The sequence below is a fragment of the Mesoplodon bidens genome, assembly GCF_964165515.1.
Source record: "Mesoplodon bidens genome assembly, chromosome: 14".
NCBI classification, from domain to species: Eukaryota; Metazoa; Chordata; class Mammalia; order Artiodactyla; family Ziphiidae; genus Mesoplodon; species Mesoplodon bidens.
The window spans coordinates 17079966-17101132 of NC_138170.1; the positions used below are offsets into that span (position 1 = coordinate 17079966).

General features: G+C 40.6%; 2 protein-coding genes across 7 annotated transcripts in view; one reads left to right on the plus strand and one right to left on the minus strand.

The window, feature by feature from the left end:
* The window catches only part of MRPL30 (mitochondrial ribosomal protein L30), a 59930-nt gene that overhangs the window by 14155 nt on the left and 24608 nt on the right, over positions 1-21167 (plus strand). For 2 of the 5 annotated variants that reach the window (XR_014017463.1, XM_081254384.1), the window contains exons 1-2: positions 20259-20393; positions 20510-20686. Coding sequence is in view for 1 of the 5 variants with exons in the window: in XM_081254384.1 (XP_081110510.1) it covers positions 20612-20686 (75 nt within the window). In the remaining 4 variants the exon portion in view is untranslated. Of the gene's footprint in view, positions 1-6815; positions 6942-20257; positions 20394-20509; positions 20687-21167 lie in introns of those variants that run through there. The other 3 variants (XM_081254387.1, XM_081254386.1, XM_081254385.1) reach the window with 2 other exon arrangements.
* Positions 1538-20193, minus strand: MITD1 (microtubule interacting and trafficking domain containing 1). 2 transcript variants are annotated; one of them, XM_081254383.1, is made up of 7 exons: positions 19987-20193; positions 13401-13502; positions 11648-11784; positions 11478-11564; positions 10301-10416; positions 9488-9548; positions 1538-1752 (listed from the first exon to the last, which is right to left on the minus strand). In XM_081254383.1, exons 1-7 carry the CDS (start codon positions 20135-20137, stop codon positions 1660-1662), a joined length of 747 nt encoding a protein of 248 aa, XP_081110509.1. In that variant the 5' UTR covers positions 20138-20193; the 3' UTR covers positions 1538-1659. The 2 variants fall into 2 exon arrangements, with proteins under 2 accessions (XP_081110509.1, XP_081110508.1); XM_081254382.1 differs by lacking the exon at positions 1538-1752 and adding an exon at positions 9162-9386.

Genomic DNA, 21167 nt, shown 5'->3' on the forward strand with positions numbered 1-21167 from the left:
CCATAAACATTTGTTCAGCGAAGGAGGGACTGTATCAAATTTGGTCAAACAGAACCAAGAACAAAGAGTTTAACCAAAGAAACGGCATCTGGCTGCAGAGGCTTCCTAGGACAGCACAGCCAAAGATTTCGGTGGAGCTGGAAGACTGGTAGTGGAACTCCTTTGAGGAGGGAGTCCCCAAGACATGCCTTACTGTTGGAGGACTCTCTGTCTTTGCATTTGCCTGGAACATGCTACTCCCATCAACGTGGTAAAAAACATCAGATTTCGAGACTCAGTTCAAGTATCCCTTCCTCTGTTACACCTCTCCTGACCTTTCTAGATAGAGTGTAAATTGGTTCAGCTTTTCTGTAGCATAATTTATCAAGATATGTCAAGAGTGATGAAAATATGAAGACTTGTTACCCTAGGAATTGTGCATCTAGGATATAACTACAAAAGAATGTGGCCTAGTTCTGGGCTTTAATAACCCAGTCCTTCCCAGGTCTTTAACCTAAAGGAAAATTATGACCATTCTAAGAAATGAAATCGGAATAGAATGGTTTCTTTACAACCATAACTAGTCAAAATACTTCATTATTATAGCTAGTATTTTCAGCCTTTTCATCAGCACTGCTAACACAAATAATGTGTAAAGTGTCAAAACATAATAAAATTGTTCCTAGCCTTTCTATTTATCCTTGCTACTCTGACCACCTCTCCCCTGACTTCAGGGGGTCCATCCTAATTTAATATTGATCTAAATAAAACAGGCTGCCAGTAAACATGTATCTCAAAGTTAAATAGGAATTATTTTTAAAGTACTACAAGGACATAATTAAAGCTTTTCAGACAGATGTTCATGAATACATTGTTAATAACATAGAAAAACTAGAGACAATCTAAACTTACAAACTGAGAGATTGGTTGAGTAAACGGTGGTGTTATCTTGACAATGGAATGTAACACAACATTAAAACGGATGTAAAAATAGGTTTAACATTGAATGAAATGAGTATGGTTCCACTTTTGGTGGGGAAAAGTGTGTGTGTGTATTTTACACATGCACATAAAAAAAATGGGTACACACTGAAGTGTTAATTGGGATTATCTCCGGGTGGTCATGTTATATGGTTTCTTTTATTTTGCTCTTTTTGCTTGTCTGTATTTTCTCATTTTTCTCAAATAATGTGTATTACCTGTGAATTCAAAATAATTTGTTTGTCTTTGAGATATATTACATAATGTATTTTCAGCTTTATTATTTGAAAAATCTGTGCCCTTATTCCACTTCAACTAAAACAGTTTGAGGTTTGTCTCATTTATTTCCTTTGAGTACTCTGTTGTACAATTTTTGCTAAAGACTAATGATAAGGCTAAAAGGCAAGAAAAGCAACCAGACTGGATACTTAAATAAGTTTGGATTAAATAACCAAGAACTGATAGCTACAAACTAGAATTTAATTTTCTTTTTCTCAATCATTAATTTGTTTGTCTTCCATTTTTAAAAGCATGCTGATCCCATTTTCAATGAAGAATTGCTTCCAGTTACTTTGTAACCTCAAGGTCCCAGCAGCTGGTTTTAAAGACACAGTTAAAAGTGGACTCATTTTGCAGTCAGTTTCCAATGATGTTTACCAAAACCTGGCTGTAGAAGACTGGATCCATGACCATATGAATCTAGAAGCCAAGCCGGTTCTTTTCTTTTGGAGGAATTCTCCCTCTGTTGTAATTGGTCGGCATCAGAACCCTTGGCAGGAATGTAACCTGAATCTGATGAGAGAAGAAGGTGTAAAACTAGCTCGGAGGAGAAGTGGAGGAGGAACAGTCTACCATGATATGGGTAACATCAACTTGACTTTTTTTACAACCAAAAAAAAGTACAATAGGATGGAGAATCTAAAATTAGTTGTTAAAGCTCTGAAGGCTGTCCAGCCGCAGCTGGATGTGCAGGCTACCAAAAGGTTTGACCTTTTACTTGATGGACAGTTTAAAATCTCAGGAACAGCTTCCAAGATTGGCCAGACCGCTGCTTATCACCACTGCACTTTGCTATGCAGTACCAATGGGACCTTCTTGTCATCTTTGCTGAAGAGCCCTTACCAAGGGATCAGGAGCACTGCCACTGCGAGCACACCTGCCTTAGTAAAAAATCTTATGGAAAAAGATCCCACTCTGACCTGTGAAGTAGTGATAAATGCTATTGCCACAGAGTATGCTGCATCTCATCAAATCGATAATCACATTCACCTAATAAACCCAACAGACGAGACACTGTTTCCTGGAATAAACAGCATAGCCAAAGAACTACAGGCCTGGGAGTGGATATATGGCAAAACTCCAAAGTTCAGTGTAAACACTTCCTTCAATGTGTTATATGAACATTCACACTTGGAAATTAAAGTATTCCTAGACATAAAGAACGGAAGAATTGAAATCTGTAATATTGAAGCACCTGACCATTGGTTGCCGCTGGAAATACGTGACAAGTTAAATTCAGGTTTTATTGGTAGTAAATTTTGCCCAATTGAAACGACTGTGCTTACAAGTATATTACATAGAACATGTCCAGAAGATGATGAACTACACAGTAAATGGAATATGCTCTGTGAAAAAATTAAGGGAATAATGTGATTCCAAGTAAATTTCTTAATATTGACAATTTCAATGAGAGAATTTAAAATGTTTACAGTACATTGTATGTCTCTTAAAATAAAAAAGATCTAGTCTCCTTCAGTAACTTCTCCCTATTTGAAATTGTCTATCACCTATCCTAGTCCATATTTTCCATTGACCTCTAAGATACTCTCTCTCTGTCTTTATTGATTTTAATACCTGGCTGCATCTGTATTTCACCTCCTTTCTCTGTTACCATCTTGGGGTTGTATACCATATGGGACACTCTGACCTCAGAGTTAGTTCTCTTTCTTACCACTAGGGAATATAACCCCAGCTTCTTGCCACCTGATACCTTAAACTCTAAAATTCTCCCATTTCATTGTTTCCTTATCCTTCCATCCTCTCCCATTAAATCAAGCTTATTGCACTTTTCTAAGCCAATAACTTTTCCTCAGTCTCTTGCTTCAACTCCATTTCTTACCAGCATTCTCATTTGTTTCTCTTGACCTATCATAGCCACCCTTTTTTTTTTCCAACAATTGATTTCCACTCCTATACCCAGATGGCAGGCAATGCTAGAAGAAAATACACATCATCTATAGTTTTCAACTTGTATTTCTTTGTTCTGTTGGTGCCAGATTCGACTCACCCGTTGACTCCCCCTCATTCTTCAGAGGCCTTATTCATAAATGTTCCCACTCTTCCTAAGCTCAGAATTCCATTACTCTTGATCTGGTCACAAACCTTGATTTATAACTTGAGAGAGTGGAGGCTTTCAGAAATGAGCTCCTTCAGCGCCCCTGTGTTCTCTACTTCAACTTTTCTCATTTCATTCAATCTCAAAGAATTGGCTTGAGAATTGGCTTGTGGCTTTTTCCTCTCCAGCTTGTTTGTGCTTTGTATGTACTATCAGTTATTTATCTCCTTTATCTTGCCTAACTCTCTCTCGACTTTTACTGGATCTTTAGCCTTAGTGAATAGACATGCTCATGTCTCCCCTTTCCCGAAGACTCCTGCTCAAGGCTTTACTCTGTTTATCTCCTACTCTGTTTATCTCCATCATTTCATTGCCAAACTTCTTCAAAGGGTACCACCACTGCCAACCATTTCCTGTCTCTACAGTTCACTCACATACTCCTCTTATTTCTACAGTAGTTCCTACATGTTTATTGAGTGTCTACTCAGGTACTTTGCTAGTTGTTGGATGTTCGTGGTGAGTGAAAGCGACATGCTCACTGAGCTTAAGAACTGACAGTTTATAGTAGTGGTTTCAAACTTTTTAAAAACTGGAGTAGGGCTTCCCTGGTGGCGCAGTGGTTGGGAGTCTGCCTGCCGATGCAGGGGATGCGGGTTCGTGTCCCAGTCCGGGAAGATCCCGCATGCCGCGGAGTGGCTGGGCCCGTGGGCCGTAGCCGCTGGGCCTGTGCGTCTGGAGTCTGTGCTCCACAATGGGAGAGGCCAGAACAGTGAGAGGCCCGTGTACAGAAAAAAAAAAAAAAAAAAAAAAAAAAACTGGAGTAAAAAATGTATTTTGTACTGTGCACCAGCACACACATATGTTGCCTATACCTAACAAGTTTCACAATACGATGCTTATCCTTTACTACTTACTTATCTGATATTTTATATTCAATTTTATTTCTTTAAAAATTGACTTTATGACCCATTAATAGGTCAAGACTTGAGTTTTTTAAAACTAGGGAAAGAAATCAGTAAATGCTTACAAAATGAGAAAAGTATGAAAGAAAAGTCCAGGCAGTTAGACAATACGGGCTCCCTAGCTAGAGCGATCAGGGACCTGACATTGAAGCTGAGCCCTGAGGAATGAGAAGTGGAGCAGGCAGGAGAGTAATACGGATTTACCGGTTATCTATTGCTACGTAACAAGCCACTCCAAAACTTGGTAGCTTAAAATAACAAGTCATTTATTCAGTCCAAGATCAAGGTGACAGCAGGTTTGGTTTCTTCTTCTTTTTAAAAAAAATTGTTTTTTAATTTGGCCACACCTGGCAGCTTGTGGGATCGTAGCTCCCTGACCAGGAATTGAACCCGGGCCCTAACAGTGAAAGCGCCAAGTCCTAACCACTGGACCGACAGGGAATTCCCAGGTTTGATTTCTTCTGAGGCCTGTCTCCTTGACTTACAGGTGGCAACTTCTTGCTGTGCCCTCACATAGTCTTTCCTCTGTGTGCGTATCTGTGTCCAGATGTCCATTTCTTATAAGGACACCAGTCATGTTGGATTAGGGCCACCCTTAAGACATCATTTTAACTTATTTCTTTGAAGACCTTATTTCCAAATATGGTTACATTCTGAGGTACCAGGGGCTGGGATTTCAACGTGTGAATTTCTTGGGGGGGGGGGCTGCGGTTTGCACAATTCAACACATAACAGGGGTTTCAGGACTCAGAGACCTTCAGACATCTTCGCCTGAAACAACCAGTGTTTGGCTATCACATTAATTTCAGTCCTCTTAGGAGATCTTCTCCTTTCATGTATCTCAGTGGATCCAGATCTCATCCTTGTTTCTGAGTGGCTGTGGGGAGCAGGGGTGGACATACAGGGTTTTGCTGCAGCTGGTTATTTCAAAATGGGAGCAGGGTAAGGGAAGGGGATTTTTCAAGTTGCTCCTGGGACAAACACAGGTGCCAGGCTAGCTGTTCTTCATTTGAGGCAGGTTTCATGGGCAGGCCCCATTGTTCTTTGCAATATTAAATACCAAGTAAACAAAATTCTGAAGGGGTTGTTCATGGGCCCGTTTTTAAGCACTACATTTGTCACAACAACTGAAAATTATTTTCTAAGAAAGGTATAAAAACCCTGACATGATGTGCTTGGTGCCATAAAGCAGCCATGATTTTCTGATACCCTTTGTTTCTCGAGAGAGAGGACGACATCAGGTGAAGGCTTCAGGTTCCAAAAGGGAAATCTGACGGGCACTCCTGGAACACATGGATTAAAGGCATGTTTTGCAGGTCGATTCTGCAGAACTTTCTGTATGTCTGCATATGAGGATGAAGGGGAGGGAGGAATCAAGAATGACTCCTAGATTTCTTACTTAAGCAACTAGACGGATGGGGGTACACGGGAGCAGTGGGGGAGTGTGTATCCAAAGTTCAGTTGGGACCTGTTATGTTTGAAATGCTTGTGTTTCTGAGATGCCAGGTGAAATACCAAATAGGCAGCTGAATATGTGAGATTAGAATTCCAAGAAGTCTTGGCTTAATACTTGACAGCATATAAATAGTATCGTATATCATGAAAATGGATAATTGTGGACTTTTGTAATTCATCTAAAGTTTAAAGGGTTTAGCATCCAAGACCCCCATGTTTGGGGAATCCTCCAACTTACAAATCTTGGTGGGAGGTGGAGCCCACCTTTTGGAGGAGGCCGTCAAGGGGATGTGACCGCCAGCTGTCCTTCAAACTGGACCCAGGCAATCAGAGGCTCCTAACCTCCTCCCCTGTCCTTGGAATGTATGTTCTGCCCACTGTTCCTGTACCAGGAGTCCACCAGGTCTGGCTTAACTCAAGCTTTCCCCTGTTGCCATGCAAAGCAGGCTGCCACCATAAGGGCATTAGAGAAGCTGAGTACCATTTATGGATACCCTTGTCCAACAGACAGTGACTGGGCAGTCACATTTTAAAGGTCATGATATGCAAGTGTAAAACAAAGAATGTTGCCCACCATCCAGCTCTACAAGGCTCAAGTCATTAGCCACTGCAGTCGCTGACTGATGGTGCACCCTGAAAGGAATTCAGGACGAAAAACAGGATGAGAACGTATATGCTTTGGAAAAACGGGCCCCTTAGATAGTTAGATACATCTCAGGAAGATTTTTAAAAGGAATTCAGGATGAAAAACAGGATGAGAATATATATGCTTTGGAAAAACGGGCCCCTTAGATAGTTAGATATATCTCAGGAAGATTTTTAGAGAACCCAGATTCTTGCATCTTCGCATACACAGAAAAAGCACTAACATCAGTAACTAATATATCTGTTCCTCATGACCAGCACTAACCTTCTACTGAGATGTATACTTGACTGCACGGTTTCCCTGGCCAAAATTGCATATATACTGGCTTCTTCCCCTGTGTCTTGGGGAGCAGTCCCCTCTGGGCTACCAAGAGGCTGTTTCCCAAGCTATAGTCCTCACTAAGTTTTCCGAATAAAACTGAAACTAACAACTCTTATGTTGTGCCTTTTTCTTTCAGTCAACATAAGATTGGGTGAAGGAACATGACACTGATGGAGGTTCTGTCTCTCCTACAAGCTACAACCAGCAGAGTCGGTAGAAAGGAAGAATGAAACATTAAAGCAGCAGATTGAATTACTCACAGGTAAAACCCACCTTGGCCAGACGGACTAAAGTACTATCCCAGGCTTTAAGATACCTGAGTGATCAACCAGTAGGGCCTGCTGCCCCACAGGCCAGATGGGAGACCCTTGCTCAGACACACGATACCCACATTAAGGTATGGAAATTGCAGGAGACAGCCATTTCCCTCTCACTGTGGATCTACGAGCTATGCTGCGGAGAACACCAAGCCCCATCACACCTGGGAAGGGAGTTTGCAATGGGATTTGTAATGGGACATCCCACCAAGATGGGTGAGTTACTTTGCATCCCTGTTTGAGGAGGAATGACTCATTCTCCACTGGGATGCTGATGTTCTGCTGCAAACCAGACCCATCCAGGTACTACACCTGGAACAGGACACACATCTTTGAAAAAGGGGAGAAGGTGGGAGTCCTGGCCTGGCAGGTCCTGCCCTGTCCATCTCCTCACACCTGATAGTGCTTCCTCCCCTAGCCAACATGGAAGGTACACACAACTAGGTCAAGTTCCTAAAGCTGCAGCCACATTAACATCTAATTATCAGGCCACAAGTGTAATTCTTTTTTACTTATTTATTAATTTTTTTTCCCCATAAGTGTAATTCTTATAGGGGAAGACTTCCCCATACAAGTTCCTACTAAAAAAAAGGTTACTACCTAGTACCTAGTTTAGGAGAGAACTCCAATATTTAAAAGGTAGGGTGGAGGAGAAGCAAAGTGTGTTACATGGAAGTTGAGATTCAAGAAGGGAGCGGCCAGGGACTTCACTGGTGGTGCAGTGGTTACGAATCCGCCTGCCAATGCAGGGGACTTGGGTTCGAGCCCTGGTCCAGGAAGATTCCACATGCTGTGGAGCACCTAAGCCCGTGCGCCACAACTACTGAGCCTGTGCTCTAGAGCCCGCGAGCCACGACTACTGAAGCCCGTGCACCTAGAGCCTGTGCTCCGCAACAAGAGAAGCCACCGCAATGAGAAGCCTGCTCGCTGCAACGAAGAGTAGCCCCCACTCGCTGTAACGAAGAGTAGCCCCCACTCGCCATAACTAGAGAAAGCCCGTGTGCAGCAGCGAAGACCCAATGCAGCCAAAAATAAATAAAATGAAATACAAATAAATTTTAAAATGCTGTGAATTCAGAACACAATGATAAAAAAAAATTACAAAAAAAAAAAAAAAGGAGTGGCCAGCTGGGTCTAATACTCCTGAAACAAGTAACACGAGGGTTAAAAAGTGTCCATTGGATATGGTGGTATGGAGGTCACTGCTGACCTTGATAAGAGCAATTTCAGTGGAGTGACTGGGTAGCCGGATAGAAGTGAATTGAAGTGTGAATAGGTGGTGAGGAAAGGGGAAAAAACTGGATAGAGAACTCCAAGAAATTTGTTCATGAAGAACAAAGAAACAGGGTGTATCTGGATGGGAATGTATGTACCGCAGGAACCACCCAGTAGAGAGAGATTGCTCAAAGGACCAAATCCTTGGTCAGGTCAAACTTGCTGAAAATGTGGCAATATTCCTTATATGTTAGGACTATTAACCCTTTTCCTATATGTTGTAAATTTGATCTCATATGTTTTTAACTTTTTTATGGTTCCCTTTATTCAAGTTTTAAATATTTATATGATCATTTGCTCTTTACTTTCCTTGATAATTCCTGGGTTTTGTGTTATGCTTAGTACATTCAGTGGAGTTAAAAAAAAAGTGTTTGGATATTTCATTTCATTAGCTCTTTAACCCATTTAGAATAATTTCTCTATGTGGCATAAGGTAGAGATCTAATGTTACCTTTTGCAAACTTTTATTGGCTAGTCTACTCGTTTCCCACTAATTTGAAAGACCTTTATTATCTATTATGTGCCTATATATATATATATATATATATATAAATGTAAATAGGTAAATGTCTGCTAAAGACACAATTGTAACGAAATTATCGGTGGTTATTTTTTTCTGGTTGTTAGACCCACAAGCCCATCTGTCTCTTAAGAGTACTCTAATTCATGATTTTTCTTCCTGGACTCTACATTCTCAGGGACAAGATTAAAGCATCCAATTCATCTTCTTAATAGGTGCTCATTACGTGTTGATTCACTCTCCAACAGGCAAATAGAGAAAATCTGGTAAAATGTTTAAATTAACCATATGACTTGAAGCACTATAACTCTACTGAGTAATATATTTATAAAAATACTTAGGATTGGTCACACAACTGAACAATGAATCCATAAATTAGTAGGAATGTAAAAGTTTATTGTTAAATTCATACGTTATAGGAATGATCTGTCCAAAGTAAAAAAAAAATCGAATATTCATTTAAAATAGAAATATATAATGTAAATTAGGCTACTACCCATCATATTTTTTTTGTGTGCTTATTATGAAAAATGTCCACTGTCGTTTCATGACATGGTCTTAAATCAAAATCACAATATCCAAGGGAAAAACGACTCTAAGAAGAGAAGAAAAGAAATTTTTTTAACAAAAAGGACCAAAGCCATTTTGTTAAAATAAAAAGAGTGCTACACAGTCGCTCATAAGACTATATCCTACCTGTGGTTTCTTAAAATAATCAAGTCCCCTTCCGATCTTAATCATCCATCCATTGTTGAACCTATTGAAATTAGTATATAGTATTACACTCCAGACATTTAAGTCAGACAATGACCAAAGCTATAATGTATTAAGTGTCAGCTAAATTTCCCCCTAACAAATAAAATCACTTCCTCCAGTGGCAAGAGTTGAACCAAACCTGGGTTTACCTATGGGCTGTGTCTACAGTGAAACAAAACGTCCATTAGCTGATAAAGAGTTTAACAATTCAATTAAACCTTCCTCCTGAATTTCACCTTGCTGATAAAGCTTCCCAGTTCCGCTAAGAAGTGGCTTCCAAGTGTACTCAGGCAGACTGTGGTGATGTTTCAGGGGTTCCCCTGCCTAGAGGTGGGGGACATAAGCAGGGGGAGACCTGGCAGGCATGACACAACGTCCTGTCATGCCTACTAGAATATTTAAAAGACCATGAGAAGTAAAACCACATTAAATAAATATTAGTATCACTAGAAAAGGAAATTATCCCAATGCCATAACACTGTGTATAGCTGAATGACAGAAAAGTACTTCCTCTTCTCACATGACACAGAACATGTAAATTTTATTCCATTAGGAAGTAGGAAACTCACATACAGGACAAAATAAGCCAGATTTTTTTTTTTCTTCAAAAGTGAAAAGATATGAAAATTGAGCTTTATTTAAATCTTTAATATTTAAATTGAATATTGTATGTAATTATATATAACTTATTATGAGAAATAAAAATAAGTATTTTTCAACTGCATAAAAATTAAAATATTACTATACACTAACCTAATTTCCCGGTCGTGTATCAAAGAAGAGTATTCTAATTCCAACTGCACTCCATGATTCCTGAGTGACTCTCTTATTTCTTCCAGGCCACTACTTTGCTGTTCTTTCCCACTGCCCTGTTAATAGGAAAAATACAACTTTTTGCCTCAGTTATTAATATTTTAAATTATTCCTAAACTATGCAATGTGTATCATAGGTAAATTAAAATGAAAAGATTCTATACTAGTTTCATTGTCCATTATTGCAAACAAGCAACCAAAGAAGATGAAGTAGTTTAAGAGCAACTGTTTTTATCAAAATAATTGTTTTTTTCTCTAACGTGAACATAACACAACTCTGTCCTATCTCCTAAAATGTATTTTATTACATTAGCATTCTGTGGCTTGGCAAATCTGTAAATATATATATATATATTTTTTTTTTGCGGTACGCGGGCTTCTCACTGTTGTGGCCTCTCCCGCTGCGGAACACAGGCTCCGGACGCGCAGGCTCAGTGACCATGGCTCACGGGCCCAGCCGCTCCACGGCATGTGGGATCTTCCTGGACCGGGGCACGAACCCGTGTCCCCTGCATCGGCAGGCGGACTCTCAACCACTGCGCCACCAGGGAAGCCCTGTGTAAATATTTTTTATAATTTCTAGAGATGCATGCTTTTTCATAGTAAATTCTTCAGCATGGCACAGGACTCGTTTACTATTAAACCCAGATATCTTTAGTTTTTCTGTAAAAGGAAGTGAAAGTGAATAAACCTATATTCAATTAAAGAATAAATAAAATGTATTTTAATGGTGCTGTTTCGTTACTCAGATGGGGCTTCCTTCTTCTCAAATTAATCCTAGAAATATGAATTCTTTAGAAGCATTCCTATTTAAATCAAAATCAAGATGACAGAAATTGTCAATAATGCAGACAGTGTGATTGCCTCATAGAATATCCAAGAAACTGAGAAACTACTTGAACAAGAGAGTTTAGCAAAGTGGCCAAATACAAGATATGACATACTGAAATCAACAGCATTTTTCCCAAGGTGTTTTATGCTGGTTGTTAGAGAATAAGTTCATTCCCAGTGAAACAGCTCTAGCTGAAGCATGATATCCAGGTTTGCCTCGAACTACACCCTGCAACTGAGTAAAGTTCATGACGTTAAGAGACAGTAAATGCCTTCAGATACCTACTTCATCCAGAGAGGTGAGGAGATGAATAGTTTTTATCTTACATGTTCTCTTAACCAGCATCTCACAAAATCGAAGGAAGTTATACAGCTGAAAGACATTAGGAGGCGTTATTACTAACTTGTACATTTAAAACAATAACGTTTCATCGTACGGGAGTACATTTCACCTACCTGATGAGTGTGTCTAATGTAAGGATCTTCTATCCAAACTTCCGTAACTGTTTCATTCAGGTATTCTTGAAAAAGTGACTCATAACTGAAACCTGTTGCGTTCTCTTCTATTTTAATTTGCTTGTGATATTTTCCAGCTACAAAACACAAGCTTCAATAATAAAATCAGGGACTACTTCCTTTCTTTTTATACATACTATATTTATATCCAGTAATAAATCAGCATCAGATACAAGTTAATTTTTTTTTAACTCATGCAGTCAGCAACATTTTCGAATGCCTGCTCCATGCCAGGCACACTGCAAGATGCTACACACGCAAACGTAAATTCCATGTGGGATTTTTTGCCTTCATGGAGGCCGGGCAAGTGGGAAAGTCCAGAGATTTGAAACAGGTTCTTGAACTAAATCCTATAGACCAGGCAGTTTATTCAACAGGGAACCATATGTATAAAGATATCTAATATTCCTGCCACCATGAGTAGAACCACAAGCTATGATTCAGTGGCCATCTGGTCCTTCTCTTCAGATTTAAGTCTTTTTATGTCTTGCAACTGAATAGCTGAAGTATTAAATATATAAATGCAATATAATATGGAGTCTAGGAGTCTTTCTTAGAACTTGTGTAGAGACTGCGTTAAGCAGAAATTTATAGTACTTCTTAATAACCCAAGCCAAAGCCTAGAATGCGACAGCGTCAGCAGGGTAGTTCCATTGTTTTTGTTTATTCAAAATGGCTAATTATTGAATAAGTTATCGAAGACCTTTACGGTTTTTTTAAAAATATGACCCTTAATGGTAGTTCCTAATTTATATGGTGGTTACACTTTTAAACCTTGTTTGAAAACCAGTAGTTTGGATTCTGTTCCTAATATTTCCAAAGATAGAACGTTACCAACCGTGCATCGGTTTTCAAGCCAAGCTAGCCACACAGGTTAATTTAACCCACAGTATTCAAACCACAATGCTGATGGTACTATATTTCATCCAAGTTTTAGAGGGAAATTGCATTGTAGATTCAATTTGGGGTGAAGGAAACAATTTTATTCCCACTCAACAGAGGACCTCAATGGGGGTAGTCAGGGTGTGCGCTAGTACAGAATACCAGGAAGAGGTGGGGAGAGGGCTGGAGTAAAGAGCAGCTGAGGGCCGGGGGCACTGGGTTTTTTGAGGGCAGTAGTTCCACTGACTGTAGAAAGCAGCAGCTGTGCCCTTCAGGTGGCAATGGCCATTTGTTTCTATATGTTTGTAAACTGGATCCTCATGAGTAGAGAACCAATTATAAATAGGGAACCATACCTCCTGCACCTCTAATCATTAGAAATACCTAACTCCTGAACTGTTTTGACGCACAACGAAAATCTCAAAGAAGTCCCGGGAGTTTCTTGAGCTACTTTAATATTTTGGTCATTTTATAAAGGGAAATACAAATAAAATACAGGATTTATATTCAGTATTCCTCTGTAGTATTATTGAAACTGGAGTCTACACATGAGCTTCACGGGGATCTATGAACTCCTTAAAATGGCATGCCAAGTTCTGCAGTACGTCGAGCTGTCCTCAGATTCTCAGGAGGGTATCTGACCCCCACCTTCCCCCGACCAGGGAAGAAAAAGGTTAAGAACAGCTCATGTGCAGACCAAAGGAAACGCAGAGTAGACCTGCAAGCTCCAAAGGGCACAGCCAGAAACACTGGGTGAAATGGGCTTTATCACAATAGCACATACACACACTCTCCAAAACAGCCTCTTTACCTTCTTTTTCTTGATCCAAGTATTTCTTTATGTTTTCTGCTCTATCCATGTAGTCAGAAATTCTTTTTCTGAGATTACATTTCTTTGTTACATCTTTGGTGCCTACAAATTTAAAAAATACACTTTCAAGTTTCAAAACAGGCTTCCCATTTGGTACAAGCAGTATTTCCCATTTCCCAAGTTTTCCACGGATTTCCTGTCCTTTGGCATGGTCTGTCTTGGTCCTAAAATGCACAGATAATAGGCCCAAATTTAGCTTGATCATGTAGGGCCTTCATTTTTTTCACTAAGCATTTGAAGCAGCTTTATTTAGGAGTGGGGACTCAGACACCGTGTCTCACTGCTGAGACTTCAAATCTGGTGAGGAAACAAAGGTGGCTTATTACATGTCACTGAGTCTGAGCACTATTTTGTCCTAATTACCCATAAGTTTGAAATCTAAGCATAATCAAAAGAGAGCAAACAATATCTATCTATCTTTCTTCCACAAAACTAGCTTCTGTTCCAGACTTCCCCTTTATGGTTTATGCTGAATCATTTTCCCAGCCACCCCAAAAATGGAAGGTATTTTTGAATATACATTATCAAATAAAGTCTTACTCCAAGCCCCACCCCCAATCAGTCACCAAATCAATTCCTGGCTCCTTCCTTCCTCCCTTTTAATATTGCTTTTATTTTCCATTATAATTTCATTTTTAAACCCTGAGTTTTTTTTTTTTTTTTTTTTTTTTTTTTTTTTTTGCTGTACGCGGGCCTCTCACTGCTGTGGCCTCTCCCGCTGCGGAGCACAGGCTCCGGACACACAGGCTCCGCGGCCATGGCTCGCGGGCCCAGCCGCTGCGCGGCATGTGGGATCTTCCGGGATAGGGGCACGAACCCGTGTCCCCTGCATCGGCAGGCGGACTCTCAACCACTGCGCCACCAGGGAAGCCCCTAAACCCTGAGTTTTAAAACATTTTATTTTGAATTAACTATGTATTTATGGAAAAGCTACAAAAATGGCACAGAATCCCTTCACCCAGATGCCCCTAGTATTAACATATCACACAACCATGGTACAGTTATCAGAGTAAGTAACTTAATATTGACACGACACTATTAGCTCATCTACAAACCTAAAGAAAGTTAGTGGGAAAATTCGTTTTCTGGTCCAGGATCCCACATACCATGTAGTTGTTATGTCTCTTTAGCCTCCTACGATCTGTAACAGTTCTTTTAGTGTGTCTCTGCCTTTTATGATCTTGACATTTAGGAAGAGTACGTGGTCAGTTATTTTGTAGAATGTCTCTCATTTGGGGCTGTTGTGTTTTCTCATGATTAGACAGACTGAGGTTATGCATTTTTTTAGCAAGAAAATCATAGAAGTGTTGCACCCTTCTCAGTGGGTACATGATGTTGATGTGTCTTATTCCTGGTGACGCTGACTTTGATCACTTGGTTAAGGTGGAGTTCACAGATTTCTCCACTGGAAAAATCACTATTTTCTCTTTTGTATGGAATCGCTATCTTGTGGGAAGATATCCTGTCTCTCTCCACTCTTCATCCGCTAATTTTAGCATCCGTTGATGGTCTTTGCCTGCAACAATTTTTACTGCAGTGTTTGCCAAATGGTGATTTTCTATTTCCATCATTCCTTTTTAATTTATTAATTGGAATTCCACTGTAAGGAAGAGCTGCCTCTGCTCTCCCATCTACTTACCTATTCAACTATTGATTTATATCAATATGGACTCATGGATATATCTTTTATTCTATGGGTTGTAATCCAATACTATCAATATTTTCTTGCTCAAATTTTCTTGCTCAAATTTTAAGAGTTCCATCATGTTGGCTCTTTGTCCTTTTGACATAACCCCTCATTTTTTGAGCACTTCCTTACTTTTTGGTGCAAAATGTTTTATTTTCCCTGCCCCAGCCCTGGAATCAACCATTTCTCCAAGGAGCCCTGGTTCCTTTTATTGGAGAATGGTATCAAGAAATCATATTTTGGGTACTAACTGTGCTCACTGCTACTCAGGGAGTCTTATCACTACCTCTAGACCCTTTCCGTCAATGCAGGTAGAAAGTACGTGGAGGTTTACTAACACACACATACAACTCTATTTCTATGTCTGTCCATCTGTATCTATATTAAAAAACCATGAATTCATGCTGATAACTTTGATCCCACAGGGTTCATTCTAACCTTCCTCCTTTCCTTACCTGTAACTTCTTTTATTATCCACAATATATTTACTGGCTTGTTCAAGCCTAGTATAGACATAAAATAGTTTGAGAATTCCTAACCCATACCATTGTGAGAAAATAATTTACCAATTAAAATAATACAATGTTTGTATACTGTTCACTTTGTCTTTAACTTTACAGAATACAGCCAAAATACTATTTTCCAAAGATGCTCAGGTTACCTATTTCTTTCGCTCTCCCTTATGTATAACAATTGAATAACTTAGAGAAGTTATTCACTCCCTCCTCATCCTGCTACCCTACTCCCATTTCTCCCTTCTATCCACCTCTTTCCCACCCACCGCATATTAATTTCATTAGTTTCTGGTTTTATCCTTCCTGTGTTTCTTTTCAACAAATGAGTAGACACGTGAAAATCTTCTTATATCTTTGTCTTTACATGCAGGTTACCATACTATAGCTACTCTTTGTCCTTTGCAGTTTTCACTAAACAGTATATCCTGGGAATCACTCCGTATCACTTCACAAAGATCTTCCTCAACCCTCTTTACAGCAGTATAGTACTCCATTGTTTGGCTGTACCATGGTTTATGCAACCACTCTCCTACCCAGGGGCATTTAAGTTGTTTCCAACACTTTGTTGATATCCATATAATTACTGAAATCTTTCCCTTTCAAGTTCTTCTACTGCCAAAATTAATATCATTTAGACCCCCACTTTCTCATGCCTATACTACAGTAGCATAAGAAAATCCTAATATACCCATATATCATCCATAAATCTCTTGTGGAGAATCCTGTTTTTTTGTCCTAAGGTGATATGAGAACTCATACTCTTCCACTACGTTGATATATGTGCCTCTAAACTCAAAAACTTTGAACTTTTTGTCAGGATTCAGCACTTTACAGATTCTTTACAAAGAGGCAGTATGAAAAGTGGTTAACAGCAAAGCATCTGGAGTCAGTCTGTTCTAGTTCAAAACTTGCTTTGTCACTTTTGCCTATGTGACCTTGACCAGTTATTCAACCTCTCTGCAACCTCATCTGTAGCACAGAAAGAGTAACAGTACCTTAGAGCGTTGTGGAGATGATTAATTATGAAAGAGACTTGCATGTAGGAAATACTCAATAAATGTTGTCAATATGATTATCATCTACATAATTTTTTCCATACACCTCCCTCTCAGCTTCCTTTAGAACATTTTATCTAACATCTCTTTTCTTAAGCTCTACTGTTACTTTGCTCCTGCCTATAAATATACTCTATATTCCCTGTCCTCTACAAATATAGTACTCCTTTCTTTTTTTTTTTTTTTTTTTTTTTTTTTTTTAATTTTATTATTTGGCTGCGTTGGGTCTTAGTTGTGGCGCAGGGGCTCAGTCGCCCCGCAGCATGTGGGATCTTACTTCCCCGACCAGGGATCGAACCCACGTCCCCTGCACTGGAAGGCAGACCCCCAACCACTGGACCACCAGGGAAGTCCCAGTACTCCTTTCTTAATCATCATCCTTGATCGGAGTTTGATACTATAGACCCATTCTTCAAACATGCCTTGGTTTTCCAGGCTTGAAATCATACAGCCATCTTCAATTCCCATTCCAACATCTAATCACGTGCCAGTGCCAGTAATTCAATGTCCAAACTGTCCCCTCCCTTTCCTAATACTGGTGTCACCCCCCTGGTTCATTCAGGCCCTTATCACCTCTCATCTTGACTTCTGCAGGAGCTCCTTAATTGGTCTGCTTGACTTCAGTCTTCAGGTTAATGTCTCTCCTATACTCTTGCCATATGCACTCATTTGCTCAAGAAATATTTACTGAGAACTTACCACATGCCAGGCATTGTTCTAAGCACTGGAGACGTAGCAGTTAAGTCCTCCCCTATCATTCAAATGAGAGGAAAGACAACAATAAAAATAAATTGGTAGGACTTCCCTGGTGGCACAGTGGTTAAGAATCCGCCTGCCATGCACAGGACACGGGTTCAATCCCTGGCCCGGGAAGATCCCACATGCCACGGAGCAACTAAGCTCATGCGCCACAACTACCGAGCCTGCGCTCTAGAGCCCACGAGTCACAACTACTGAGCCCGCGTGCCACAACTACTGAAGCCCACGTGCCTAGAGGCCGTGCTCCACAACAAGAGAAGCCACCACAATGAAGCCCGCGCGCTGTAACAAAGAGTAGCCCCCGCTTGTCGCAACTAGAGAAAGCCCACGCGCAGTAACAAAGACCCAACGCAGCCAAATAAATAAACAAATAAATAAGCAATGGGAAATTCACAATAGTCACAAGGTAGAAGCAATCTAAGTGTTCACTGACAGATGAATGGATTTAAAGTAAATAAATAAATAAATTGGTAAAACACGTATGTTAGATTGTGGTAAGTGCTATTAAATAAAATAAAGCAAGGAAGAAGGATAAGGGAGTCCTGGGATGGGGGTTGTAATTTTACACTGGGGGTCAGAGAATGTCCTCACAAATAAGGTGATATTTGTGTAAAGACCTGGAAGAGGAGCGGGAGTAGGTCATGCAAATATCTGGGAGAAAAGCATATTCCTAAGAGAGCCGAGCCCTGAAATGCAACTTTAATTACGTCACTCCTTTGTAAAAACTTTAAATGGTTTCTCCTTGTCAATGGAATGAGTTAAAATCTCCTGGCAGTCAAGGCCCTCTGCAGTGTGCTCCAAGCCCCAGTCTACCTTTAATCTTTACTTCTCACTCTTTCTCCACAGACCTATGCCAAAGCGAACTGAACCACTTACTTGGTAAAACAGTACGGACAGAATTGGAACACTTTCAGCTGAATTTCTGAAATTCTACTCATCCCTCCAAAACCCCTATCAAAAACCACCCACACCTTTCCATCCCCCAATGACTGTTAACTGTTTAAATCCTCATTGCACTTGTCCATATGGCTCCTGGCACTTCTTCCCTGTGTTAGAGTTATTTGCATTTACATCTTAACCTGCAAGATCACGTCACTGTCTCTCTAAGCCCCACAGGATCAGTGGAGCACACAGGCGCAGAACTCCTGTGATGATGCTGCTTCAGCGTCGAACAATGTACACCATCTCTCTTTCTGAGAGTCAGTAGAGACTTTAAAGCCTTGGCTTTCAACTGTGACTCTACCAATTGTGGCAGAACTGGAAAGCGAACTTTATTTTTTATGCTGTAAAACGAGGATAACATCACCTCCTACTTCATAAGGCAATTGTAAGAATGAATTGAGATCATGCTTTTAACGTGCTCTGCACACTGCCTGGCACTCAGCACTTACAAATGATGTTACTCTCATTATCATCACCATCATCACCGTCATCATCATCATCATCATCATATGGTCCCTGCCCAAGGTAGAGTTTTACCATTCTGAGAAAAGTGCTGAACATTGAAAAGCAGCCTCTACTATCTCAAAGCTTCTGAAACAAATCAGAGACACTCAGGCTAAAAAGCACAGAGGGGAGATCTGAGGCCAGACTAAGAACCCCAGGGGCTGGGGAGCAGGGGCTGGTCTTAAGTCAATTTAATACATAATTACTAGGTGTTTACTACCTGCCAGGGATTGTATTGGGTGTTAAGGGTTATCTGTGTACCTCTCAACATTGAATAACCATGTAACACAAAGTCTTAGCTGTCTCCTCTCACAATCCTATACATTTCTCACGCCGAATTTCAGTATACCCATTTCTCATAAAAAAAAAATCTTGTTTTTAAACTTTTAATGAAGGGACTTCCCTGGCGGTCCAGTGGTTAAGAGTATGGAAGCGCGGGTTCGACCCCTGGTCCGGGAACTAAGATCCCACATGCTGCGGGTCACGGCCAAAAAAAAAAAAAAATTTAATGAAAATGTTTAATGAGAAAAGGAAAAGGGTGTAACGAACACCCTTATTACCCACCACCTAGATTTAAAAATTGTTAGCATTTTGCCATATTTGCTTCAACTTTCTTTTAAAGTAAAATCAAATTCAGACATCATGACAATTCTTCCCCAAACACTTCTTCAGGCTACATCTCTAAAATTAAGAACAGATTTCGAAAAATACCATACTGCCTAACAAAGTTAATTTTAATGCTACCCAATCCATATTCAACCTTTCCAACTTGATCCCAAAATGTCTTTTACAGCTCATTCAAACCCAAATCCTTTCAAGGCTTATCTATTACATTTGGTTATGTCTCTTAAAATTCTAGGATAGTAACCCCTCTTTTATTGACGACATCAATCTACTAAAGATATCAAAGAAATCAGTCCACCTGTCCTGTAGACTACCCTACGTTCTGTATTTTAAGGCTTTCTCGCTGTGCACAGTAAGCGTTTTAATCTTTCACTGCCGCCCAGACACAGCAGATTGCAGCTCCTTTTCCTCTAGTCCTCCCTCCGCGGCTCACTGCTCACCTTTCAGAACCTGCAGGAGCATATCAATCCCCTCCTGGTAACACACCAGAGCCTGCGGGTACCGGGACTCGGACTCTAGTTCCAACGCCCGCTTTATCACAGTGACTGCAGCTGTGCTTCCGGAGTCCTGGCCCAGGAGAGACCCCGCCATAATGCCAGAAACTCCCTTCCGCCCCAACCTCCCCCTAGGCGGGCAGTTCTGCAGCGCTCCCGGGAGCGGTCACGAGACTCCAGTGCGCCTGCGCTCTCTTTTTATGGCGCCTGAGTGGGAGGGACTCGGCCGGAACTAAAATGCCAGGGTGTGTGCACTGTGAAGGCCGGGTTTGAGTGTGGCACTCTGGGTCCTTTCTCTGCTCCGGTTCCCCTGAGTGGTGAGCTTCGGGCTGAAAGACATTTAGGAATTGCTGGTGAGTGGGGAATGAGTGGCCGAAAGTAGTGCATTTTTGCCAGGAGTACATATCTGGGAACCCTGTGCAGATGCGGATTTATTTTCTCCATTCAATTCTGTGTTTACGGGTCACAGTAACCTGAATGGAACTACGTCGAGGTACTGTCCCTTGGGCTCCCGAAAAGCCACTGGCCGGCTGGATCCCGTTTCCCAGTTTGTGGAGTCCCGGGACGCGGCATGTGGAGCCCCGCCTCCTGGAGCTCGAGGGCAGAGCCGCCTCGGCTGGGCAGTCTGGCGGGAAAGGGAGTTCAAGTATGTTTTAACATTTAATGTGCTTCTGCTTTATGCATAACTTCGGCTTTCCTCTGGGGTCAGCCTAACTTGAATTGTTGATGGAGATACAAAATTGCCTAATTTAAAAATTGCCGCATTTTAGAACGTAAATCCTCTGAAGTTGGCAGTTAAAATATTTACCGTTTTACTAAAAGCCGTGATTTTGCAACCGCGTTTTGATCGACACCTACCCAGAGCTGCTTTTTCCGCGGTTTTTTGTTTAGTTTTGTTTATTCCAAGAGGCACTTCGGACGCCTACCTAGAAGGCATTAGGAGTTCAAAGAGACATTTCTTGCCTTCAGAGTTGTCGATTTATTGAAAGGGAAATCCTATGTTCTGCATTTTCAGTAGTGCCCCCCCCATTTACCATTATGTCTCTTTAGAAAAGGAATTAGTTTTTTTTATTTTTTATTTTTTTATTTTTTTATTTTTGCGGTATGCGGGCCTCTCACTGTTGTGG